Source organism: Microtus oregoni, unplaced genomic scaffold (assembly GCF_018167655.1).
Source record: "Microtus oregoni isolate MIOR12 unplaced genomic scaffold, Mior012 000009F_ref0000495, whole genome shotgun sequence".
Taxonomy (NCBI): Eukaryota; Metazoa; Chordata; class Mammalia; order Rodentia; family Cricetidae; genus Microtus; species Microtus oregoni.
Window position 1 is genome coordinate 20341461 of NW_024543068.1, and position 27203 is coordinate 20368663.

The 27203-nt window shown below is 46.1% G+C and overlaps 1 protein-coding gene across 1 annotated transcript in view; it reads right to left on the reverse strand.

Moving 5' to 3' along the window:
• The window catches only part of LOC121452291 (protein farnesyltransferase subunit beta), a 66182-nt gene extending 40987 nt beyond the window's left edge, over positions 1–25195 (reverse strand). Inside the window, exons 1-2 of the mRNA XM_041658334.1 lie at positions 24976–25195; positions 7520–7584 (exon numbers count right to left, since the gene is read on the reverse strand). Coding sequence (XP_041514268.1) covers positions 7520–7584; positions 24976–25119 — 209 coding nt within the window. The 5' untranslated portion in view covers positions 25120–25195. The remainder of the gene's footprint in view (positions 1–7519; positions 7585–24975) is intronic.
• Positions 25196–27203: the final 2008 nt, after the last annotated feature.

Genomic DNA, 27203 nt, shown 5'->3' on the forward strand with positions numbered 1-27203 from the left:
GAGAGAAAACAGCTGCACTGGACGCACACTGTTACGCTACTATAGTCTACCCATAAAGCTCCTCCAGGACCTAGGAATGTTTTATCTTGGGACCGCCTGTGCTGTGCACACCCTAACTCAGAACCTCTCTGCTTCCCTGGGTTGGTTAACTTCGGTCACTTGAGTCGTTTCTCCTGGGACCACTTGTCCCCTGGCCACCCCTTGGCTGTCCATCTGTTACTCCTGCCCCCAAATTCCACCTCCCACGTGCTGACCCACAGGCCTGGCCAGAGGATGCTTTTTGTATTCCACAGCCAGTCAGGCCTGTGGCACTGGGGTCAGCAATACTGGCTTTGAGATGGAATGTGCTGCCCGTGGCCACCTGCGAGGGCAAAGAGAGAGGCGGGACTTGTTGCTTGGTACTGAAAGATGGCCTGTGTGGAAGAAAGAGAAAGGAAAAGAATGTCAAGACGCTCACCGAGCCTGCTGACTGTGGAAATAAAGGAAAGAGCGCCATTCTCTTCTAGGTAGCCAGTTCAACAATTGTTTCCAGAGCTCCCACTGCTCTGTGCTCAGAACACGAGCACTAACGTGGCCTCCACCTCAGAAAAAGAGATCTTCCAATGCAGGAAGAGAGATGCTGTCTAAAAAAAAATAGCGGTGGCATCTACCTGTTGTAATGCTAACATTCAGTGGGAAGGAAGACGACAAACTCCAAGCCAGGTATATAACAAGACCCTTCACACAGAGAAACAAACAGAAGGTGCCTGGTGAAGGTTCAAGAAAGGCGCTGACATGCCTTGCCAGGGACTTAATAACCAACCCTTCCCAAAGCTCAAAGACCCCACCATCTCCTGATGCCATTATGACGTGTGTGTGTGTGTGTGTGTGTGTGTGTGTATTCTGAAAACAAAGCTGGGCATAGGGGCCCAGAAGCCCAGTACTCAGAAAGCAGAGGCAAGAGGATCGCTAGTAGGTCAAAGACAGCCCAGTCTATACAGAGAGTTCGAGGCCATCCTGAGAACTTGTCTCTAAAACAAAACATGCAAAACCTAAGAGCAAATGAAATACAATAGGGATGATCCTGAAAATATGCTAAGCAAAAGAAGCCGCTTTCAAAATACTGCATATTATATGACCCTATTTATATGAAATGGCCACAAAGAGAAAATCCTTAGAAAGTAGATTGAGCCAGGCGGTAGTGGTGCACGCCTTTAATCCTAGCACTCGGGATGCAGAAGCAGGCAGATGTCTGTGAGTTCGAGGCCAGCCTGGTCTACAAGGGCAAGTTCCAGGACAGGCTCCAAAGCTACAGAAAAATGAGAAACCCTGTCTCGAGAAAAAAGAAATTAAAAAGTAGATTAATTGGTTGCCTAGAGTTCAGAAGATGAAGGAGCTGAGGATGGTGACTAAGGGTATTCTTTTAAGGGCAATAAAATGTTCATAAATTAATCATGGTAATGGTGATACAACTCTGTGACCACACTAAAACCACCGAATTATACATTTGAACTCAGAGAGTTATATAATCACATTTCCTAAACATTGCTGGATATGGTGGTGTATGCCTATAGCCCCAGCATTAAGAAGGCTAATACAAGAAGAAGTCAGTCAAGTCCAAGGCCAGAGAGGTCCAGACTTCCTGGGCTAGTAAAGCACTAGCCTGAGGGCCTGCGTTCAACCCCTGGAACCTGTGTAATGGCAGGAGGGCACCGTTCCACGGGTGTCTTCTGACCTCCAGTGTGCCTACACACGCACCATACACACACACACACACACACACACACACACACACAAATAAGCAGGTAAGGGAATTTTGAAGGGAGTTGCTGAAGTGGCTCAGACGGCAGGAGACGCAAGTCTCCAGTAAGGGAGATTCCTACATCCTCGGAGCCAGAAACGATGCGATGAGCAGGTGGACGATGAAGTGAGGAACAGCAAACAGGAAGCTATGTGGGGTGCCAGCACCTGGTTTCTTGGGAATGAGGAATGCAGGTCCCAGGAGCTAAAGATCGGCTGCTGTGGCGAGGGTGTTAAGAGAATCTATATGAGATGAATAAGGGGATTGGAAGTCAAGAAATAGAAAAATTTTAGTGAAGCCAGTCAGCAGACATTCCTAGGTCATTTCTTGACAATCTTTTTTCTTAAAGACAAAGTCTCACTGCGTAGCCCAGTTGGCCTCAAATTCAAAATCCTTCTGCCTCAGCCCAGGGGCTTATGTTATGCGTGTGTGCTGGCATGCCTGGCTTCCTCCTGGGACTGTTCAGAGACAGCAGTGGGCTGAGAAGAGCAGACTAAGCAGCAGGGAGGGAAATAGTAAGCAGATTTCTGGAATAGCTCATTGTCCTGGCTCAGCCTCAACGGGATGGAACACGGGCTAGCATGGGCTACTACAAGAACGAGTGAGACCATTAATGAGGGCAGACTAGCAGTGACCAGAGGCTAAGAAACCTAGTGAGGTAAACCAAGCATGGTGTTTGGACTACTAACTGTGGACTACTAACTGAACATACTAACTGAACAGGTCTAACCTAGATAGTATTTTTTTTTTTTTTTTTTTTTGGAGACAGGGTTTCTCTGCGTAGCCCAGGTAGTCCTGGAACTTGCTCTGTAGACAAGGCTGGCCTCAAATTCAGAGATCCACCTGCTTTTGCCTCCTGAGTGCTGCGATTAAATAAAAGAAAAGTGTGCGCCACAAGGCATGGCATTTTTACTGAGTCAGTTAAACAATTAAACAAATCCTTCAAATATACAGAAATGCAGCCCACTGAGGCAGGTCAGCAAGTAGGAGAGCACTTGCCACCATGGCCTGACGACCTGAGTTCCATCTCTGGACCCCCACATGGTGGGAGGACAAAGCTGTTTCCTGCAAACCGTCCTCTGACTATGCAAGTGCCCCACAAGGGCGCACAAGCACGGACAGACGCACGCACAAACACGCACACACACCTCATAAATAAATGTAAAAGAAATGTCTTTCAAGTACTGAAACCCTGGGAAGTCTTCTCCTTGTCTCTTGAACAATCTTTTTATGTGACAGGAGCTTTTGGGTCACTAAGGAATCAAAGAGTTCTAAGGCTGGAGATGGTGGCCTCCAAAGGGTGACAGGTCCGCTTGTTGACCTGGTAAGGGAACTGCCTGAACCCCAACTGTGCAGGAACAGCTAGCTAAGGGAGGAAACCCCCTCACCTCCTCATCTACATCAGAAAGAACCTGAGAAAACCCAAAGGCAAGCTCCTCCTAAGACGCTCCCCTCTACAGACAGCCAGGCCCCAGGAGTCTTGCTGAGAAGGGGGTTGTTGAGGTTTTACAGTTAGGTCTGTCTGAAGAGAAATTTCAGCCACATATCCTGGGCAGGTTGGGGGGGTGGAGGTTAGGGGATACAGGGAGAGATTATTTCCAGTGACCATTTCCCCAAGCCAGCTTCTTTCATTCTCATGCATTTAATCATAAACATATAAATATATTGCTAAGTAAGTGTCCAGTTTATTTTGGTCAGTCAGAAACTATACTTAAAAGAGCTACTGTTTGAGACAAATTATGCCCTCCCCTCCCACCTCACAATTAATGTTGAAATCTTAACCTGTGGTGTGACTGAGATTAGAAATAAGAGCTTTAAAGAAGAATTTAAGGTTATGAGAACCCAAGGGTGGCGCCCTATCCAGTAATCCAGGAGCTTTAGTAAGAGGAAGAATGCTAGGGTATAGCTCAGTGTGGAGTGCTTGCCCAGCACACACAAAGGCCCTGGGCTGATCCAGCCCTGAAGAGGGTGGGGCTGGAGGGAAGATGCGAGGGAGTCTGAGCACAAAAGGCCACGTGAGGACCTAGCCAGGCAGCCAACTGCAAATCTTCGATCAGGCCTTAGGAGGAACCAGGCCTGCTGGCACCTTGACCTGGGATTTCCAACCTCTTGAACTGCGAGATAATCAGTTCTTGGGTGTGTGCATGTGTATCTGTGCATGCACAGGGTGCACACTCTAGATTTCACATTGAAGCAAACGAGATGAACCGGAAAGGTACACATTCAGGGCTGGGATGGCCAAGTGGTTAAGGCGCTGGACTGGAGAAGTATATGTTCATCAGGGGTGGGACAGAATACTCGTGGAGAGGACTGGGATATGGCTCGATTAGTAGGACTTCTACATAGCATGTGCCAGGCCCTCGTTTGACCTCCCTTAATGGCTGGAACAAAAAAGTGAAGAGGAAAATGAATGGCACTAAGAACATTAACTGCTCCTAGGTGTGGCTGAGAAGGTTTACTGTAGATATGAGGGAGAGCATGGTCAGAGGCTTCTGGAAGGGTCCAGAGCAGAACAGACTGGGCCATGGAGCGGGGGAAGGGGAGGGGGGGAGAAAAAGAAAGAAGAGAGAGAGAGGAAAAAACCCAAGAGGGCAAAGAGAACCAAGAGAAGAACCAAGCCAACACGTAGCCAACATGGTTGAGTTACAGAGAGGACAGGGAAGAGGGGGAAAGGGAAGCTTAGGGGAGGGGCTGGGATGAGACTTGCAGAGAGGAGCCAGGGCTCGGTCACATGTTCTAGCAATGCAGAGAGAAGCCAGAGACAGCTTTCACATGCTAACAGGCACCTCAGTTTGCCATTTGTCCCGAGTTTCTTTGAGACCTAACAGAAACTAAGAACTTTCATAAGAAAGCAGGATGTGGGGTTGGAGAAAAGGCTCAGCAGTTAAGACTATTACCAGCTGTTCTCCCAGAGGATCTGGGTTCAATTCCCAGCACCCACATGGCAGCTCACAACTGTCTGTGACTCCAGTCCCAGGGGATCCGGCATCCTCACACAGACATACATGAAGGCAAAACAGCAGTGCACATAAAATAAAAATAAATTATTTTAAAAAGGAAAGCAGTATACAGTGTGGCATCATGGTGTACACCTAATATCACCTCATCTGGGAGGTGGAGGGAGGAAGATGGAAAGCAAGCAACCAACCAAACACTCCACAACAACAGTAAAAGAAAGCAGGATGCTGACAAAAGCATTAAAGGTACAGCGGCCAGCGAGATGGCTCAGTGGGTAAAGGTGCTCGCCACTGAGCATGACCAGAATTCAAGGGTTGAGGGTACAGGGCGCTGGCAGAGAGCACCTAGGAGGCAGAGAGGATCCTAAATTCAACCCCAGCACCATAAAAAGAAAAGAGGAGAAAAGGGGGCTTCTTGGTACTAACTACCTCACAAGTGCACACTTCATAATCATGAAAAGTGATCTTTTTTTTCTTACATTTTTTAAAAAGACAAAGTCTCTTGTAATTCAGGCCAGTTTTGGTCTTTGTTTTTTAAAAGATCTATTTATTTATTACATATACTGTGCTCTGTCTGCATGTACGCCTGCACACCAGAAGGGGGCTCCAGATCTCATCAGAGATGGCTGTGAGCCATCGTGTGGTTGCTGGGAACTGAACTCAAGACCTCTGGAAGAGCAGTTACCGCTCTTAACCTCTGAGCCATCTCTCCAGCACCAGAACTGAGGGAAACTGGGAAGGCCTGGTCCACCCCCACTGAAGTGTTAGGATCACAGGCATATACCACCACGACTGACAGAAAAATTCTTTCTGGGAAGGGGATTAATTGTGGAATGCAGCAACATTCAGCGTCAGCCCTGAACTTCAGCCACGGCTGGTTCCTGGCTTTTTGGCTCTAGCAGCCTGAATAGCAAATGCCTGCCTCAGCATCATCGCGGGCATTCCTGGACCTGTGCACAGCCAGTGGTCCCAACAGTAAGTCAGATCCGATCAGCATCATGACCTTAGAGATGCCTCCCCTAGGTGTACTGCCAACATTTGCATGGATGGTGGTGAGCCACGAAGTCCGTTCCTGAATCACACTTCAGACTCTGAAATGTGCTTTTTTCCTTTGGTTTATTGTCTGGGGGTGGTTTGATTTTGTTTTGTGGTGGAACTCTAGGCCACACTCTTGCTAGACAAACATTCTACCCTTTCACTATACTTCCTAGCCAAGACCTAAATTTTGACTACTAAAAGGTTAAAAGTGTAATGATGCATTTTTAGATTTATTCCATGGCGGGAGGTCTTCTAGGTATTGAAGCCAGTGCCTGGTATATTCTAGCAAGTGTTTCACCACACTGAATCCTATCCCAGACTGATCCTTCTGCTCCTGAAGCTCATTCTGTGGTAGTCAGCTTCAGCTTTACATTGATATTCTGATTTATGTACTCAGCGATTCAGCCCACATATATAATATCTCCACAACAATTAACATGCCAATTATCTTCCTTCAAGACGTTTATTTTGGCCAGTGGGGGTGGCACCCACCTTTAACCCCAGCACTTGGGAGGCAGAGGCAGGTGGATCTCTGTGAGTTCAAGACCAGCCTGGTCTACAGAGCAAGAGGACAGAGAAACCCTGTCTCAAAACCTCCCTCCCAAAAGAGACACTCATTTTCATAGGCAAACATGACAAAAATTGAAACAAAAAAATACAAATGAAAAAAATTTAAAGAAAACAAAAAAGAAGAAAGAAAAAAAAAAGGATACAAATTGGAAGCTATGATCCCTGAAACAAACCCAGACACCTGATATATTCTGTTTCTAGACAGTTCCAAGACCAAGAACACTGTTTTCCACCCACACCTGACAGAAGTTCTATGAGGGGGTGGGGTCTCTTTTACTGTCCCCCCTCACCACTCCCCAAATAACCCTTCCGGACTGCAGCCCCTCAGCCCTCCTCATCTCATTAGAATGACAGAGTCCAAGGATCTATCAGGATGGAGTGGAAAGGAGTGTCAGATGTCACAGGTCCCATGCGTGGGAACACGCAGCCTGAGACAGGAGACAGTGACTCAGAGCTCAGTCAGGTGAGTCATCTGTGGGCACAGTGGCTGACAGCAAAGCCCTCCCAGACAATCACATCCTCCACCATCACCAAGTCCAACCACCTCTGGGGAAGCGAAGCTGGGGCAGGTTTGTGTGGAGGCAGAGGAAGTGGCATAGATTCTCTTAGCGTTCGCTCCCCTGAGCTGTGGACACAAATGTCATTCGCTAAGCTCCAGCTGGGGCAGAAGTCTCAGCTCTGGGTACTGCAGAGACGTAGCCTGGCAGGCTAGGGAAAGACTTCCAGGTGATTGAGTTTGACCCCGTTCACCCTCCTGGGTCAGAGTCCTGCACCCCAGCACTACAAGGCAAATGGGAGAACGAACTTCTACCTCTGTGGCCTCCTCGACTGTCTGAAGAAGTCGGTCGACGTGTTAAGCAAGGTGAAGCAGAGAACCTCAGGCCACACAGGGCCTCAGCTACAGTGGCTCACCTGGTGTCTCCAGAGTTGGTTTGCAAAGTGTCACAAAGAACTATTCCAGGGGCTGGAGAGCCGGCTCCACGGCGAAGAGCACGTGCTACTCTTCCAGAGGACCCGAGTTTGGTTTCCAGCATCCACATCAGGCGGCTCACAACTGCCTATGTCGAGTTCCAGTCATGTAGAGATTTAGTCCAGCTGGTTGGTTAGTTAAGCAAAGGCAAGGAGGAAAGGGAAAAGGTTCTGTCAGGCCCCCAGGGTCCCACTCACAGCTTACCTTGGTACTAGGTGGTTAAACTTGTAAGAACTGAAGACCTCCTGGATCCTCTCTTCTACTTTGGCCTGATGAGGCAGCAGCACATGGAAGAGAGAAAAGAGAGATGAGACACCATCGACTCTTGCTTCCTATTGCCATGACTCTCTAGTGCCTTAAGTTTTTCAGTACAGCTCTGTGCTGCATAGCGATTCAGAGGCTCTATAGCAAGACAGGGCTACTGACAAACAGGACGGAGAACTGGAGAAGTAGTTTAGGGGCAGGGACCCAAAAAGAACAATGTCAGGAATGTCCTTGGCTTTCTAGACAGGAATGCCAGATGGGGGCTCTGGTTTTACCTCCTAAATGAGCGCCAGGCCTGGAGGCCTGTCTTAGTTAGGGTTTCTGTTGCTGTGATAAAACACCATGGCCAAAAGCAACTGGGGGAGGAAAGAGTTTAGTTCATCACTAAGGTCACACGCCATCACTGAGGGAAGTCAGGGCAGGAACGTGGAGGCAGGAATGAAGCAGAGGCCATGGAGGAACACTGTTACTGGCTCGCTTCCCATGGCTTGCTCAGCCTTCCTTACACAACTCAGGACTGCCTGCCCAGGAATGGTGCCACTCCACATCAATCATTACTCAAGAAAATGCTTAATCCCAGCACTCGGGAGGCAGAAGCAGGTAGATCTGAGTTCAAGACCAGCCTGGTCTAAAGAACAAGTTCCAGGACAGTCAGATCTACACAGAGAAACCCTGTCTTGAGAAACCAAAAAAAAAAAAAAAAAAAAGGAGAGGAAAATAGAAATAAATAAGTAAGAAAATAAATGAAAAAGAAAACGCCCTACAGACCTGCCTACAGGCAATCTAAATGGAGGCAATTTATCCATTGGGGTTCCTTTTCCCACACAACTTCTAGCTTACATCAGTTGACAAACAACTAGCCAGAAGAGGCTATACATGAGGTTGGGAGTGAAATCCCAGTCCAGACAATAATCCTTTTGGTGAACATAATTGGCTCTCTAGACTTTTATGGTGGAAATGGGTTTTACTTACTCTCCAATTTCAGTCCATTCCTAAATGATTTTAACATTACCTATTCAGAGGTGAGAATGTCATAGGAGTCTTGATCAGGGCTCTATGGAGGCCCACTAAAGGACCTCCTGATCAAAAGAATAGAATCTACCTCTGGCCTTGGGTTAAGAGCTAACATTCCAAACTACCCCAAACATAGCATTAACCCAGCTGAAATAACTATCCCTTTAAGGAAATAATCTCTTCCCAAGATCTTCACTCTCAATTAGCTTCTTATGGAACTATGCCAGAGGGCTCTGCTTAGGTCTTCCTGATTTTTCAAATTACTCCAAAAGCATGTGTGCATGTCTGTCTGCGAGACAAGGTTTCTCTATGTAGTCCTGGTTGTCCTGGAACTAGCTCTTGTAGACCAGGCTGGCCTCGAACTCATGGAGATCCACCTGCCTCTGCCTCCTGAGGGCTGGGATTAAAGGTGAACACCACTACCTAGCCAATATATCTCCTTGTTTAACTTTTTCTTTCTTTTGGATACTTGCCAAAGATTAGACCTGCTTTCCTAGACAATTTGGGCTTTCACACTCTTCTGATGAAGACCACCCTGCCTTCTGTCATAAGTCAGAACTCCACTGCTTGCCGGGCGGTGGTGGCGCACGCCTTTAATCCCAGCACTAAGGAGGCAGAGGCAGGCGGATCTCTGGGAGTTCGAGGCCAGCCTGGTTTACAGAGCTAGTTCCAGGATAGGCTCCAAAGCCACAGAGAAACCCTGTCTCGAAAAAACAAAAAACAAAAAACAAAACAAACAAAAAAAAAAAAAACAGAATTCCACTACTTTTGCCTAACTCAAAAAACATGGCTTTCTCTTTTTCTCCCTCCAATTTCTCCTCTGGACAGCTGCTAAGATTTTATAGCTTTGCCTGCCTGGAATATTGCTTCTAAACTCTAATAAAATTGTCCTCAGGTTTTTCCCTAAGGCTATTCTTTTTTAAAAAACAATTTTTATTGATTCTTTGTGAATTTAATATCATGCACCCCAATCCTACTCACCTCCCTCTCCCTCTATACCTGCCCTTCACCCTTGCAACCTTCCTCGCAATAGAAAACAAAATAAATAAATAAATATGATAAAAAATAAATTAAAAACCAAAACAAAACAAAAAAATCATCTTGATTTGGAAGCTTAGTTATGTCATGGTATGTCTCCCAGTCTGCCCTTTTGCCCAAAGAGCTTTAATTGCAAATGCACACCCTTGGGATGGCTCTCCCTGAGCCAGGCCCATTGCCCAGGTGAGTAACAGAGCCTGCTCTCAAGAAGCCCAGCAGCCAGCGAGGGATGGGACTAGCTCTCCTCCTGCACCCACACTTCCAAGGCCAGCTCTTCACACTGCCTGAGCAGGGTTAGGGAAAACAAGGACATACCAGCTCTCCCATCCGCTGAGACCATTCTTAAATGCTTTTATTAATATAGACTGAAAACTCCAAGAAGAGATTTCAGTTTCTAGTAACAGGTGGCGCCCTGGATGGAGTGCCCCAAAAAATCCAGTAAAATTGAGAGGAGAGGGAGAAAGACGGGGAGAGAGTACCCTGTTTATAGAACCTTCTGGTGGCAAGCAAGCTTCTCCAGTAACTCAACCCATGATTTCCAAACAGTAACAGTAGCTGTCCCTGCCCACGCGGCCCTTTGACGTCCCCTCCCTAAATTCTAGCGAAGCCACATGTAAATGACTGAGCTGTTAACTGCTAACATTTCTTTTCGTTTTCAAAATAGAGTAATTGGAGACCTCCAGGTAACAGCAAACCTGTCCCGCCTCTCCTTATTGTTAAGTCTGTGTATCAACCACACGAGGCAAGCGCACTGCTGTGAAGTTTAAGTTGCAGAAAGGTAGTGTGCTCGTCTAAAGAATCACAGCCTTAGGAGATCGAGGAGGATTGTAACATCCTGGCCAGGAAAAAGAACAAAGACTCATGCTGTGGGTGAGGAAGATGAGGAAGGCCCTATTGAGCACTTAACTCTTGTTCACTGTCCCCTGAGCCTCTTCTTTCCCTCCAAGAGTCCATTTGCAGTCCTGAGTTCTCAAAGACAGTCTTTTTGGAAAGACAAAGGTTCCTCCTCTCCTCCTCAGGGTGCTTGAATGAACACATTTCCTTCCTGTCAACTCTTGACTAAATACCAGCCTTTGAGTGGTGAGAAGCCATCTTGGATCTAGCAACAAAACTGATGGCAGTTTGGGTGCTTAACTCCCAAGTCCAGTCACTCAGAGAATGAGGGACAGTGGATACTGAGGGACTCAGAGGTCCATGGCCTCCCAGGCAAGCAGGCAGATAGGGAGACTGTCCACGACTAGGTAATAAGATGGTGAGCTCCCAAGATAGCTTCATCCTCTAGACCTGAGACAAAAGCCTGGCAGTGTAAAACAAAGGCCTTGTGGCTTTTTCTCCTGTCAGTAGGTCCCTGGCTAATGGCTGACTCAGCAAGTCCAAAGCCACATCGGGACAAGTGCGCAGTGGTTGTAGGCGCCGGCCCTCAAGAAGCTGTTTGCTGTGCAGAAGCTCTGTCCCTCTGTGCAGATCTGTGTGCCTGCTGGATGTGTGGATGTCTTCAACTCTAATAAAAGCCTTTCTTCAACTGCTGGTTCTCTCTGCTCCTATTTGCTCTATCGGAGATTTCTCTACTGATACCAGTCAATGCTCAGATCTTTCCTGCCTCTTAATTCTTTTAGGAGGCAGCGAAAATGAACCGGACCATTACCCCTACACGGTAACAGTACCTTGTACCCGAGTAGGATACCGGATCTGCCTCTATATGCACAGGGATTGTTTTGAGCCTATCACCTTAAAGTATTGCAGATTCAGGAGAAATTCTGAAAATAAGAAGAGGATAGATATCCTTCTATAAGGGAAATTCTTATCTATGCAGAAAACATCCATTTGTAAGAGTGCAACCCACAGTACCAGAAAGAAAAAGAGGACTAAATTGCAAAAAAGCCCCAATGCATGGAAAAGGCGCTACGCGAACCTTCCTTTTGTTTACTTTTCCTGGTTACCTTTACACAAGTGCACGCCTGCGCGTGCACAGACACACACACACACACACACACAGCCCTTTGTTGTGAGTGTAAGATATTATATAAGCTTATATTCTCAATCATTTCTCCCCAAGTATTTGTCTTCATGTATATATGTTAACAAATTTATTTCTTTTGTTATACAGAACTGGAGGGGGGGAATTTAAAGGAAAATTATTTTTCCTTCCCTACTCTTTTATTAAAAGGGAAAGAGTGTTTTGCCTGAATGGATGTCAAATATATGTGTGTGTGTGTGTGTGTGTGTGTGTGTGTGTGTGTGTGTGTATAGAGAGAGAGAGAGGGAGAGAGAGAGAGAGAGAGAGAGAGAGAGAATGTATGTTTCTTTTTGTTTAGATTTTGTTTAGTTGTTTTATTACTACGAGCTGGCCAGCATGTATGTCTGTGCATCACTTCCATGCAGTGCTCTCAGAGGTCAGCAGAGGATGCTGAATCCCCTGGAACTGCAGTGCAGACTGCTGTGAGCTGCCATGTGAATGCTGGGAATTTAACCCAGGTTCTCTGGAAGGGCAGTCAGTGTCTAGACCACTCTCCAGCCCCCTCGATTTTATATTTATAATATTTATATAACAGAAAATGTTCTTATAATATATGAAATGCAATATATCCATCTGTTATACATATTACATATATATACCTGACAGATACAACATAATAAAATTATCATTGAATTTTTGTTTATTTTTTTATGGTTTCCGGATACAAGTGTATACAGCATGTGTATATTTCTAACTATATTATAATCATCATTTTTTAGCACCGGCAATTAGATATGGCCAAACACTTTGCATCCCAAGCTCTAATAGCTAGAAGAATTAAACACTGACCACACAAGACCTGACGAGTTATCTAAGTGAAAATAGCTAGATTCTTTGTTAATTGCTGTTTTCTCTGATTTTGCTTTGTAAGTCTCTGTGATGTTTTATAGCTGTTGTCTGTTGATACTCTTCTACACAAAGGTAAGCATCCTTTTTCTATTAGAAATCACAGTGTGTTTAGCCGACGTCAGGAGGCCACACTTACAGCTGACCTTTCAAACAAGAGAGACAGGGCTGGGAGACAGCTCTGCAGTTACAAGCACCTGCTGCTCCTCTGGAGGACCCAGGCAGGGCTCCCTCCCATCACCCTCATTTGGTGGCTCATGACTGCCTGTAACTCTAGCTCCAGGATGTCACACGACCCTTTCTATTCTCTTTGGGCCCCTGCATACACACACACACACACACACACACACACACACACAGCACACACTGGTACATCCTTTAATACTAGCACTTGGGAGGCAGAGGTAGGCAGAGCTCTATGAGTTGGAGACCACCTTGGCCTACAGAATGAGTTCCAGGACATCTGGGGCTATATAACCTGTCTCACCCACCCCCAATTATAATCAATCTTTAGTATATGTAATCTTTATATATATGAAAGATAAGGAAATGCTTCCACCGCACAATCTGTCAAGACACAATGAAAAGGGACTCAGCATTCATAAAATTTTAGAAGACACCAGGTAAACTTAGCCTAAGTGTCTTTCCTTCTAAATAGTTGCTTGTGTTTGACCTAGAAAAGGGGGCCTTTGGCACTGTCTTCCTGCTTGCTTGCTATACTTCTTCCTCCCCAACCCCCCAACATAGAGCAGATCACACCAAGGAGGGAGAATTAAAAGCAAACCACAAGACGGTTAGCATCGATGTCTTCAGAGAAAAACAGCTCTGAGGCAAGGGACACACTCAGCTAAAATGAAGCGCCTGGTGCCAGCTATTCTGAAAGTCACTAAGGCCGGAGGTTATAGAGAAGGGATTCTTAGGCGTGGAGACCTGACACTAACTGGGCGTCTCTAACTCTGGCTGCTGCACTCTCCTTTTGGGCGCATGCAAATGCAAATCTCAAGAATTTTCACACCAAGCCACCAGCAAATTACAACAGAGTATCCCAAATCTTCGAGACTGAAGAGCAAACAAGACAGGGGACTGCAGTCAAAGAGGGACCCTGAGACAATGGGCCCAAAAGAATGACAGCTTCTGTAGGGATCCTTGGCTCAGGGAGAACAGGCAGAAGCCTGGGGCCAGAGGAGAAGCAGACCCTGTACCCAAGGAGAGGCTGCACAGTTGGTTCTGTCACCAGCTAAGTCACGCACATTAAAGTCTCCTTTTATCTGATCTATAAAGCTGTAACATGGCTACATCAAAGGCAGACAGAATCTAAGAACTTTTCTATCCCCAGCTCTGGCCAAAATGTAAAGAAATCCATTTTCTTTTACTAATTTGTTTCCTTCGTTCTCTGCAACACAGGGAAACTGAGGCGGCACATTTACAGACCTAGGTGCCCACACTGCCATTTCCCACACCGTTTCTCCTCTGCCTGAATGAACCACCTTCCCTTTGCTTACCTCAGGTTCTCACCACCCCACTGGGTTACTCCTTGCTGGATGTTCACTGGATGTTCACGTGTGTATATGGTTTCACACATGCTAAGAAACTTCTATTTGTGGCTCTGAATGGTGGTACTAAGGAGGCTGGGCATTCGACACTGGCTTCAACTATAGAGCAAGTTCAAGACCAGCCTGGGCTACATAGTTAGACTCTATTTAAAAATGACAAAACCAAATAGATAAACTCCTGTTTCTTCTTGTTAATCTGTCATCCAATAGTCTATCTGTAACATGAGGGGCCTGCTTGTTTGTGTTTACTGTCCTCCCACCAGGTCCCCCACAACTGTTTAGCCCCAAAGAAAATCACACAAAGATCTCTGTAAATTATAAAGCTGATTGGCCCATTAGCTCTAGCCTCTCACTGGCTAACTCTCACATCTTGATTAACCCATTTTTCTGATCTATGTTAGCCATGTGGCTCAGTACCTTTTTTCAGTGGGGCAGATCACATCCTGCTGCTTTGGTGGTCTGGGCAGGAGAGGGAGGTATCAACTTCCTCCTTCCCAGAATTCTCCTGTTCTCATTACATCATTTCTATTTCCTGTCTGGTTTTCCCACCTATACTTCCTGCCTGGCCAATCAGCGTTTATTTATAACATGATTGACAGAATACAGACAATTCTCCCGTACCATCTCTTGGGTCCTAGTCAGAGACTCAAACAAGAAAAATGAGTGTTCTCTTCTCCTTCCCTCCCCTGAGAGCTGTGTCCATTTTCCTCCAGATTTGGCAAGAGCTTCGAGTCTGTGATGATGTTCCTTTGTTCAATTGTTTTAATAAACTTAACATATTCTGAGTTCTCCAAGACCCTATATCAAATCCCCATGGCTTAGGGGATTTTCAACCACACTGTACAATGAGAAATGTACCTTGTGGAGCAGAATTAGGGAAGAAAACATTACAGTCAAATCCCTCTTGAATTTTTATTAAAGTCTAGTTGGGCATGGTGGCATGTGCCAGTGATTCCAACGCTCAAGAGACAAAAGATGAGCAATGCAAGTTCAAGTCCAGCCTGGGTTGCACAGCAAGCGCCAGGAAAACCGGAGCTACTGGTGAAAAACTGTCTCAAAAACAAACAGACTTGAAGTCCTCACTTTAGGGGCCGGAGAGGTGGTTCAGGGTTAAGAGCACTTATTCTTGCACAGGACCCAGGTGGAGTCTCAGAACCTACATGGTGGCTCACAACTGTCCGGAACTCCTGTTCTAGAGACCCCAATGCCCTTTGCTGATCTCCAAAGGAAGCAGACAGGCACCTAGTGCACAGGCATACATGTGAACAAAACACTATACACATAAAAATAAAATAAACACATCTAAATTTTAGAAAATAATCTAACTTCTTTGTTAGTTCAAGGCCAACTAGGTCTACAGAGAAAGTTCCGGGACAGCCAAGGCTACTCACAGAAACCCTGTCTTGAAAAAACAAAACAAACAAAAAATTAATATAAATTAATATTCAATTTAGGAGTTGGAGAGATGACTCGGTGTGTAAAATCACTTGCTGTGTAGCCTTGAAGACCTGGGCTCCAATCCCAGCACCTACAGACCACGCTGGACGTGGTCGGCACACACTTGTAACCCCAGGCTAAGGGAGACAGTGACACGAAGTGACACTTGCTGGCGGTGAGAATCCAGGTTCACGGAGAGTTCTCAAAGGAATGAGAGAGCAATGGGACACTCTGGCCTCTACCTGAGTGTGCAGAGGCACACCCACCCACAGGCACCTGCATACATGACATCTATCCATACACAACTCTCTCCCCTTCCCCCATCTTCCCCCCCCCCCCTCTCTCTCTCTCACACACACACACACACACACCTTAAGCACAGTTGAACTCGGATTGGGATGATAAAGATATTTGCCTAGCATGCATGAGGCTTTGGGCTCAACTCCCCAGCACATCACAAAAATAAATAAACAAACAAAAAAGAAAGAAATATTGAGGCACTGAAGGTGATTCTGTAGCTGCTGTTGTTACTGTTTTGTTGTCTAAAATCACGAGGACGTATGAAAGTTCTTTGGCTCTGAAACCTGAACTCTGAAAACACCACCAAAAGCCTTCAATTGAGGGGTTTTCACAGCAAAAAGGAGAAATGGCAGGAGGAGCACGTGCACCTCCGCGGACCACTCGCTTCTTCTTTAATTCCCCTGCTTCCTTCCCAACCCACCTTCCATTTGATCTCTCCTTTCTACACAGAAATCCCCACAGGCCGTCACGAGCCTACAGGCAGTTCAACAGCCCCATAGCAACCGGAACCTTTCCTTCTGCATAAACAGCAAAGGGCCCCAGGCTTGGCTCCCTAGAGACCAGGCTACACCACTCAAAGTCCTGTAAATGAACACCAAGCCACTTCTCAGGAAGAGGGTGGAGATCAGAACACCTGTTCTACTTCAGAATTCTGCTAAGTGACAAGGTTACAAGGCCAGGATCACGCGTGGAAGATTAATTCCCAAGAGACCAGCTCTTTAATATTTAAAAATAGCTCCAAATAAGTGAGCTTTTATTGGATCCTAATTAAACACATAGCCAAAGGCTGTTTTAAAAAATTAAATTAAAAAAGCCAGCATGAAGGTTCAGTGGGTAAAGGTGCTGGCAGCCAAGCCTGACCACCTGAGTTCCATCCCTGATACCTGCACGATGGCAGGAACCGGGCCCCGCAATTTGTCCTCTAACCTTCCACAAATACACATGGCTCAAGTGCACAAGTTCTTGCTCACATGTACGTACAAATAAGTAAATACATATAATTTATTTTTCTTTTAAATCTTGGGACAATAGAAAAAAATTAAGCATGAACAGGAACGAGCACCTGCCAAAGCTAAGTGCACGTGTGTTATTCTTACCATACGCACACTTCATCCTGTATAAATTATATCTTACAAGAACTATGTGTTAATATTAAACTCTACTTAATGAGTATTTAAGAACTGTCTTGACATCTACAACTTCCTTTGAAACCCATTAATAAGAGCTGGGTAGAAGCCAGGCACCGTATTGCAGGTCTGTAACCCCAGCACCCGAGCAAGGCAGCCCGAGACACACAGCAAGGCCCTGCCTCAAACAAACAAATAGAAAATAAAAGGCAACAGGCTGGGGGTCCGCTCCACGTTGAGTGTGGGCTTTGAGTTCAACCCCAATGCCACAAAGAGAAGGGAAAGGGAAGGGTCCAGAAATGGTGGTGCTGCAGGCCTGAAGTTCTAGATCGTGGCAGAGAGACACAGAGGGCCTAGGAACTCACAGGAGACCCTGTCTCCTTCACCCCACTCTGGCCCCCAAAGTATGGAAAACGTTAACAAGAGAATCTAGATTGTAAATATACTGGTTTTCATCATGAAATTCTTTCAACTTAGCCAGACATATGGCACATGATTTTAATGCCAGCACCCAGGAAACAGAGGCAGGTAGATCGCTGTGAGTTCGAGACCAACCTGGTCTACACAGTGAGTTCCAGGCCAGCCAGGGCTACACAGTGAGACCCTGTCTCAAAAAAAAAAAAAATATTTTCTCAGGCTGGGGTGATGGCTTAGACAGTAAAGAGTATGACACACAGAAGCATGAGAACTTGAGCTTGTGTCCCGGCCAACATAAAACAAGGAAGGAATGGCGGCATGTCTATTGCTCCAGCTCTGTGGGACTGGAACAAGCTTAGCCTGGGAATGCTCTGGTCATACACTGTAGCCAAAATGGAAAAAAAAAAAAGAATACGGTGCTTTGAATAAGAACAGCCCCCAAAGGCTCATATATTGAATGTCCAGCCAATAGGGAGTCCACTATTTAAAATGATCAGAAGGATTAAGAGGTGTGGCCCAGTTGGAAGACTCACATCACTGGGGTTAGGCTTTGAGGTTTCAAACGCCCATGACAAGCCAGAGTCTCTCTGCCTACCTCTCTCCCTCTCTCTGCCTGGGGATCAGGACTTGGCTCTGGGCTATTGCTCCAGTGCCTGCCTGCATGCGACCACGCTCCCCATCATGCTAATAACAGACTAAACCTCTAAAACTGTAAGCAAGTCCCCAGCTAAATGCTCTCTTCAGAAGAGTTGCCGTGGTTATGGTGTCTCTTCACAGCCAGGGAAGAGTGACTGAGACATGGTGGGAAATGACAGAGGAAGGCACCTGGCCAACCTGTCCTCCACATACGCACACACAGTGAATGCACCTGCATGCACCAAAAAAAAGAGAAAAAAGAAACACCTTTTCATTAATACTCTCACCTTCCCACTATACTGTAGGTGTCTCGAATACATTCCTGAAGCAAACAGACAAGCATTTCTAGCCTAGAGCTTGCCTTTTGCTCACCCACACTCTTTAAACACGAGCATAAGAAGGAAAAGCAGAACGAGGCCTCAATCTGAACAGAGGTGGAAAACTAACACACCAGAAGCTGGGAACCAGTGTCTCAGTACACACCTATATACTCAGAGCCTCAGTATGAAGTCCGTCCACTAACAAACCATCAGGGATTCTGATGCATGTTTCTCTTTGGTAGGTTGAAAGGTGTGCGTGTGTGTGTGTGTGTGTGTGTGTGTGTGTGTGTGTGTGTGTGTGCCATAAAGGCCAGAGGTCAATGTTGGGTGCTTATTTTTGAGGCAGGGTCTCTCACTGAACCTGAAGCTCACCAACTGGCTATACGGGCTGGCCAGTGAGCTCCAGGAACCTCCTGCCTCAGTACCACACCCATAGGGGCTTTTACATGGGTGCTGGGGATCCGATCTCAGGTCCTGAAGCTTGTGTGAACATTCATTTCCCCAGCCACAAAATGCTTTCAGAAGGGATAAAGTACTTTCCTCATTCATAACTTAAATGCTGCTTTCTAGAACCCCTAGCCACACTATTCATCTTCTCAACTAAAGGATTAACAAAAAAAATTCTCTAATGTTTAAGGAGCAAAGCACTTTCTGAACGAATGGTATTTGAGGGCTATTAGTGATGAGAATATGTCACCCCACGATCAGACCTCAGGAGACAAAGGCATCACTCACAACAAGCCTCCTTCATGGGAGGATTACTCTTAGCTGGTTATTTTGAGCAACAGAGGATACGGCTTTGAAAACGCAGCGGGAGTGACTTACTCCTTTATAAGCGGACTTCTGTATCCCTAAAGGAAATCGTCATCTTCCCCACCTCCTCGGGCACACCCCCTCCTCTCCATCAGCACCCCCACGCCCACATGAAAGAGCTCCAGACTCTTCCACGGGGCACAATGTGAATGTGCACACCAAGCCCTGCTCTTGGTTTCTGGGTTCCTCCTGGCCACCTCCCTGTTACAGGCACCGCAGGTGGAGACGGGAACCCTAAGCCACCTGTGAGAGGTTCACTAACTTCTCTGGGTAGCGGCCATGAGGGGATGTTAGTCAACTTCTATGCAGTTTCTCTTGCTAATCACTTTAGACATAGAAGGTTCAAGCTAAAAACTCAGAAAAAGGAGAGATTTTCCTTCTTAAAATTATTTTATTATCATTGTGGGTATGACGTACGTGAGGGTGTATGTGAGCCACGGTACACATGGGGACAGCCAAGGTCAACTTTGGGGAGCTGGTTTCTACTTCCACATTTACATGGGTTCTGGGGAATCAAACACGTGTCATCAGGCTTACAAGGCAAGCACTTCTACCCGCTGAGCCATCTCATTGTCCCTCCAACCTCCTTTTTCCATCTGAGACAGAGTCTCACTAAACTGCCCAAGCTGGCCTTGAACTTGCTCTCCTCCTGCCTCTGTCCCCCAAGCAGATGGGATTACAGATCTGTTCTACTAGGCCTGGGTTGGTCCTTAAAGCTGGGATAAGATATTTAATATTCAATGATAATTATCTTACTCATATGATTTAGAAAAGCAATATATACAGAAATATATATATATAGCAATATATAATATATATATATTGCTCAAAAACTGGTGATAATAAAGACACATGAAGAATTGTACGAGAACTGTCTCATAGATAAGAAGAGTTGGCATCTCTAAATTACAGTTATATAAAGTATGAATTGTAACAGTTATTACATTTGTGTATGTAGTGCTAGGGGTTGAATTTAGAGCCTCACCTACACTTGAAAGTACCACTGAGTTATATCCCAGGCCCACAGTGACCTAAATTTAAACATAAATTTTCTCAACAGGCATTTGTTTTACTATACACCTGAAAGTCTCAAAGTACATGCATTTCATCTCAACCAGAAGAGTCTATGGACACCATTCGTCTTTGGTAGACCTGGGGGTTAGACCCAGGGCCTTACACTGTGGGCATGCTAGCACTGAGCCCAGTTTTCTTTTTGTGTTTATTCAGGGTCTCACTATGAAGCCTAGACTGGCTCTCCAGCTGTGGGCTCCACGTCTCATCATCTAAGGCAGTTTGTGATAGAGTGATTCCCGATGACCCGTCATCATCTAAGGCAGTTTGTGATAGAGTGATTCCCGATGACCTGTCACTGACGAGGGTGGACACTAACAGCACAACCTCACCTTGCAGTCATCACAAGAGGCCCTTTGCATCACATCCACTGGGAAAATATTTATCAAGGAACAGATTCACCAACCGCCAGGAAACTGACCTTACTGAGCCAGGCGGTGGGGCATGGTTCTAATCCCAGCACTCGGGAGGCAGAGGCTGGTAGATCTCTGTGAGTTCGAGGCCAGACTGATCTTCAGAGTGAGTGCCAGGACAGGCTCCAAAGCTACACAAAGAGACTCTGTCTCAAAAAAACAAAACAAAACAAAAGAAAAAAGGAACTGATCTTATCACAGGCATGATAGCCACTCAGTGAGCTGCTGTCACCTCTCACCCAGATCAGTACAGTAGCCTCCCAACCACTGCCTCCTACCTCCACCCTAATCCCCACATAACAACAGTTCAAGACCAGCCAGGTCTACAAAGCGAGTTTCAGGAGAGCCAGGGCTACCCAAGAAAACCCTGTCTCAAAAACAAACAAGAAAAAAAAGATTTATTTCTAATTATCTATGTGTGGGGATGGGGTATGTGCACCTGAGTGTAGGTGCCCTTGGAGATTAGAGGCTTCAGATACCCGTGGAGTGGGGGTTTCCAGAGGTTGTAACCACCCATGTGTGCTGGAAACCAGTCTATTCCTCTAAAAGGTAGCATGCGCTCTTAACAGCTAGGCCACCTCTCCAGCGAGCACTCTTAACCTCTGAGTCATCTCTCGAACCCCCCACATAATACTTGTGATAAATTATCACTCGGACTGTGTCACTGCTTTGAGTCCTGACAGCTAGCAGGTTTGAAGGTGGAGAGAAAGTCAGGGTCTCTGTGGGGAAGGCACCCAGCAGATAAGACCTTAAGTCTGGGCAACCAGCTCACCCCACGGCAGGAGGGAGGAAACTGGCTGATGGCACCCTTGCTCTCTTGTCCCCTAGCCGTATCTCATGGCTCAGGCCCAGCACACTAAGCTTGGAAGCCTGTTGGTAGGGATCCACTTCCTGAGGCAAATCTAAAGACCAAGGCAGAAAGGAGGCTGGGGAGGGCAAGCTCTCCAGCCAATTGGCTTCCCACCTCAATTAGTCCTTTCAAACACAACAGCCACAGGCGATGCATGGCTCCATCTCGCCTTCCAGCCTCTGGCTACCTGCCTCTTTCCTCACCTGGCACACACTGCCCTTTGTACATGCTTTCTCAGCCCACTCAGGACCTGCTCCCCCATATGCTTCGCCTCTCAGATCAAACATGGCATCCTCAACACACCCTTGCCCTATTCTTTTCTTAAACTTCTAAGCAACGTCTTTTTATCCTCCCTTCTTTGTGGTACTGATCCAGCCTTGCACACACTAAGCACACACTCTACCACAGGGCTACACCCCCATTCCAGATGTTTTTCTTCTTCTCCTCCTTTCTTCCTCTCTCTCTCTTTTGGTTTTCGTTTCTGTGTGTAGCCCTGGCTGTCCTGGAACTCACTCTGTAAACCAGGCTGGCCTCAAACTCAGAGATCCACCTACCTCTGCCTCCCAAGTGTTGGGATTATGTTTTTCTTTTCCTAATTGACTGAATCCCTGGCCTGGAGCAAAAGTTTCCTTAAAATCAAATCCAGGGCTGTAGAGATGGCTCAGTGGTTAAGTGCACTAGCTACTCTTCCAGAGGACCCAGGTTCAATTCTAACTGCCCACGTGGCAGCTTGCAACTGTCTACAACTCTAGTTCCAGGGAATATGACACCTTCACATCAATGCACATAAAATAAAGTTAAATAAATTATCAAATCCAATCAGGCACTGATGATGCATGCCTTTGATCCCAGCACTTGGGAGGCAGGTAGCTGAGTTCAAGGCTAGTCTGATATACAGAGTGAGTTCCAGGACATCCAGGGCTATACAGAAAAACTCTGTCTTCAATAAAAAAAAAAAAAAAAAAAAAAAAAAGAAAGAAAGGAAGGAAGGAAAAAAAAACAGAAAACACCACCAAATCCATTTTCTTTGTTGACTGACTCATGTTAAGTGTCTGAACAGTGCCTAGTACCTAAAAAAAAAAAAAATTTAATTTTTATTATTTTGTGTATATGGATTTTATGTCTGTGCAGCACATGCATACGGAGCCCTGAAAGCCACAACAGATGCCCTGGGCCTGGAGTTATAGACAGTTGTAAGCCACCTTGTGGGTCCTGCGGATTGAACCTAGGTCCTCCAAAAGAGTAGCCAGTGCTTTTAACCACTGAGCCATCTCTCCAGCCCTAACGAAATTCCTGAAGGAAAATGAACAAATGGAACTGAAGGCCTCACAAGAAAGAGTTCCCGCCACTGTTTACAGGTTTAACACCCGCTACTAAGTTAAGTTATTGTCTAACAAATGAAGGTTCCCAGTAATTGAGAAGGAAGGAGAGGCAAGCATTAATCATTATTGCCACGACACAAAACTGAGCTCTCAGCAAAGCTCTGTGGAAGCTCAGTCAAAACCAAAAGAACCAAACGGTAACTTCTGTAAAGAATTCCTCCCAGCAACGTTATTTCTGACGGCCGCACCTGACCACTCTCTAAGCCTCTGCCTTCTCTGTCAGGATGGACTGGGAGACACAGTGCGCAGAGGGCATTTAGCACTCCGCCGGAACCAAAGAAATGGTCACTGTGGTGACCACTAAAGTGCAGTGGAAGCCCGAAGGATGGAATATCACATTAGCTTCCTTGTAAGTGCAACTCTTCATTCTAGGCTTTTAAAACGTGAGCTGGAATAACAACATAAAATGTAAGACTATCATCCCATTGGGCTTGTATCTGATGGACACTCAACACTAACCTATCAGGACCTCGCATCCTCCACAGCCCTGGTCTTGGCCTGCCCCCTTTCCAGAGCATCTTGGGTCCAAATTTGCTTTGCTCATTATGCCTTCTTGGAACTTAAGTTGTTTTCCTAATAGAACCTCAGCAATGGACTGCAAAAGACAGCAGTGCACAGAAAAAGAGAACAGATCAGAAAAACTGATGATGTCCCTGTTGTCTCTAAACACAGACGTTTTTGTAAATTGACAGGCTAACCCTGATCCTCTTTTCTTCATTAGCATCCTGCACCCCCTTATCTGCCAAGTCAGTTAGCTAAGGGTTTAAAGGGTGGGGGAGGCATGTCCAACACCCTAACCTTGTCACACTCCAGCCAACAACCGAAACCTCACTCTAAACACCACAGTCTGTAGGTTTTGTCACTGAGGAAAGATTTTTTTTTTTTTTGCAACATTTTACAGGAGCCTTCTAAGGGGCACAAGTTAACTAAGTCAGAGAGCTATATTCAAAAAGTTTCCTTTAATTCCCTAAGCCCATGAGAAGATCCCCTCGGCTACTGTGTGAATAACCATGTGTTCAATCTCTTGTTTTGTTATGAATTTTATTTAGGGCAAGCAAGATGGCTCAGTAAGTGGTGCTTGCTATGCAGGCCTGACGACTTCGGTTAGATCTCTGAACCCACATATCGTATGCCTTGGCACCAACACCCACAAACATGTCGTACACATTCACACACATTAAAAAAAAAATAAAACAAATGTGTATTTAGTCACAACTGCAAAATTCGTATAGTCACTATTGCCGTTAACTTTGCCTAAGCAGAGGCTCCCAGCCTCAGGATGAAGCCGGTCCCTCCATGGTTAAGCCTGGGTACTGATCTAGTAAGGGCTTATTTTCGGAAGCAGCTGGATGCCTATTCCTTAGCGTCAACAAGAGCCATCCTGATCATTTCTAGTAACAGATGGGTAAACAGCTCTGCAACGACCAATGTGGGAACAATTCCAAACGGGAAGTGAGAAAAATGAAAACTATAATTCACTGTCCATACTTTTCAAAATGCATGTCTGGTACACCCTAGGCCTGAGAGAATCGCAAGCAGTTCATACTTTTTTGTTCTTCACAAACTATCCAGTTTTCCAGACTGTCTTTCCCAGCCAGGCTCCTGCCTAGGGGCTGTTTTCTTTTTTTTTCTATTTCTAGCGCTCAACAGCAGGTACCCAAATGATTACCCACCACGAGGTAGGCCTCAATCTGACCTAGCAGGTCAGATAATAAACCGATCTGGGGACGGCGTGACCACAATCCGGTCATTCGGTCCCCTAAAGGTCCGGAAACTGCGAGCGAGCATGAAGGGGAAAGTGAGCGGTGGGTCCCAGAACCTCCAGGCGTCTAGGCAGAATGGAGCTGGCTACCTGGTCCGCTCAGACTGTTGTGGGATCCAGACACAGAACACGATTCTTTACACCATCTGAAGCAGAGGACAGGGGCACTGTCCTGTCCCCCGAGCCCAACCCTCACAACCACCCTTTCCTGCCCAACGCAGCCCCACAAACACTCCACTCGGAAGCCCCAGTCTGGGCGCCTAGAGCTCCGGGGCGGGGGCGCAATGCAATATGGGAGTTGTAGTTCCAAAGAGCGTTTCCCACCCAGATGGACCTCCAAACGGGACTCCTGCTCCCAGAAGGCCCCGCGCGGGCGCCTCGCCCAGCCCTGCCACCTCACCTGTTCTATGGACGTGACTGTTTCCACTGAGTCGTCTTGCAACCGCTCCCGCGCGTGCTCAGGTCTCAGACTATACAGCGGTTCTGGCCAGACAGGGGAGGAAGATGGAGGACAACAGTAGGTGAAGGAACTCGAAGAAGCCATGATCGGGAGAGCAGCGAGCGCTGTATTGGACTCAGCTTCGTCCAGCAACAGCGAGCATTGAAACTCGAGCGGGCTAAGGCGCTACGGAGAGTGGGTAGAGTCAAAAAGGTTTTGAACGCGAATCTCTCCTCCCACCTACACATCCTCAAGGAGTGAGTTACTGGGATGCTGCCGCCCCCCATTGGGCAGATGAGCTTCTGCAAGAGCTCAGCTTCGTGGAGCAAGGATGCCTCAGTTCTCTATGCAAATAATATAAACAGAAAGTGTCAACGTTCTGCTCTCACCCAATTGTAATACAGCAGTTTGCGATTTCGATTTCGGCGGCTCAAGAATCCTACGAATGTAACTTGAGAAGCATTTCTGACAGCTCTCTGATTGCCTCGGTCACGCTCTTACTATGCACCTTTGGGTCCTTGACAGCCTCTTAGGAGAAAGCCTGAGCTCAGTAAATGAGCAGAATTGCCCGTCTCAATACTCAGAGATAGAGGAGGGGAGCGGTGAAATTTTCTTCTATTCCCGTGGGGATGGCAGTGCAATGGCAGAAACTAAAATACCAGACAAGAAATGAGTGTCAATGCAACAACCAAAGAAAGAGTCGACAAACATTTATGGGGCATCTGCTAATTGTAGTGTGCTAGAGTTCAGGAATAGAAAAGGGAACAGAATTGCAAAGTCCCTTCCCTTGAAATGCATCTGAATTTCATTTTATAGACAGAATTAAGTAAATGAACACAAATATTTGAAGACTTACAATTATAGTATGACAGAAAATAGGCCGGGAAAAGATGGCCCGGCAGTTAAGAGCACTGGCTGCTCTTCCAGGGGACCTGGGTTTGATTCCCAGCACCCACCTAGCAACTCACAACCATCTATAACTCCAGCACCCTCTTCTGGCTTCCACAGACAAGTAATACACAGATAGATATACATATAGGCAACATACCCATACACATTATTTTTAATGTTGCTTTTTAAAATATATTTTTATCAAAAATAACTTCTCATGTCATATATTCTGATCATGGTTCCCCTCACTTGACACCTCCCAGACCCTCCCCACCTCCCCATCTACCCAACTCCACCCCTTCTTTCTCTCTCTTTAGAAAATTAAAAAGCCAACAAAAAGAGGAAGCAAACCAGAATTTAAAAAGTGAGAAAGCCCAAGAAACACAGATACACATACAAAATTAAATTTTTTTTAGTTATAAAGGAAAGAAGCTAAAAGTGCTTATGATGACTGGTGGGATGAATAAGGTTCTAATTAGATTGGACCCAGGCAGACCCTGACCTTTCTGGGTATTTGACATTTAAGCTGAGACCCAAAGATGACAAGAAGCTATCTATAACAATACGATGAGGGACCTCAAGAAAGAAAAAAAGCAGCATGTTTGGAGGAACATGCCACAAATATACTCTTGCATGCTTGGGTTAATTCTGATAAGCATTGAGTGAGTGTTATAGTACTCAGATTCCACGTGGGAGGCTGAGGCTGGGTAGCATAAAGGCCCATGTGGGTATACACTGTCACATGCCCCATCTTGGTGCCAGGTGAAAACCTGTGGCACCAGAAGATTCCCAAATCTGGCAGGAAGTGGGACCATGCTTGGGACCACGGATGTGGATGTGAAGTGTGCAAAGGTCTTGTCATACTTCCTGTGGTATTCACATTTTCTCTTTCCTTAGTTCTGCTGCGGGGGGGGGGGGGGGTGTCTGCTAAGTTCTGGGTTGTAGTCAGACTTCCTTTATACCACCAATTCCCAAATAATGGCATGGCGACTTCTTAATTATGAAAGCCTGGCCTTAACTTAGGCTTGTTCCCAACTAGTTCTTATAGCTTAAATTAACCAGTTTATATTAATCTATATTTTGCCACGTGTCTTGTTTATCTCTGCTCAATACCATGAGTCCCTCCGGGTCTGGCTGGCGAATCCCACCTCTCTTCATCCCAGAGTTCCTGTCTCTGCTTGGAAGTCCTGCCTATCCTCTCCTGCCTAGCTATTGACCGTTCAGCTCTTTATTAAGCCAGTCAGAAGGCACATTGGCAGAAATACATCTTTACAGTGTACAAAACGATTATCACACAA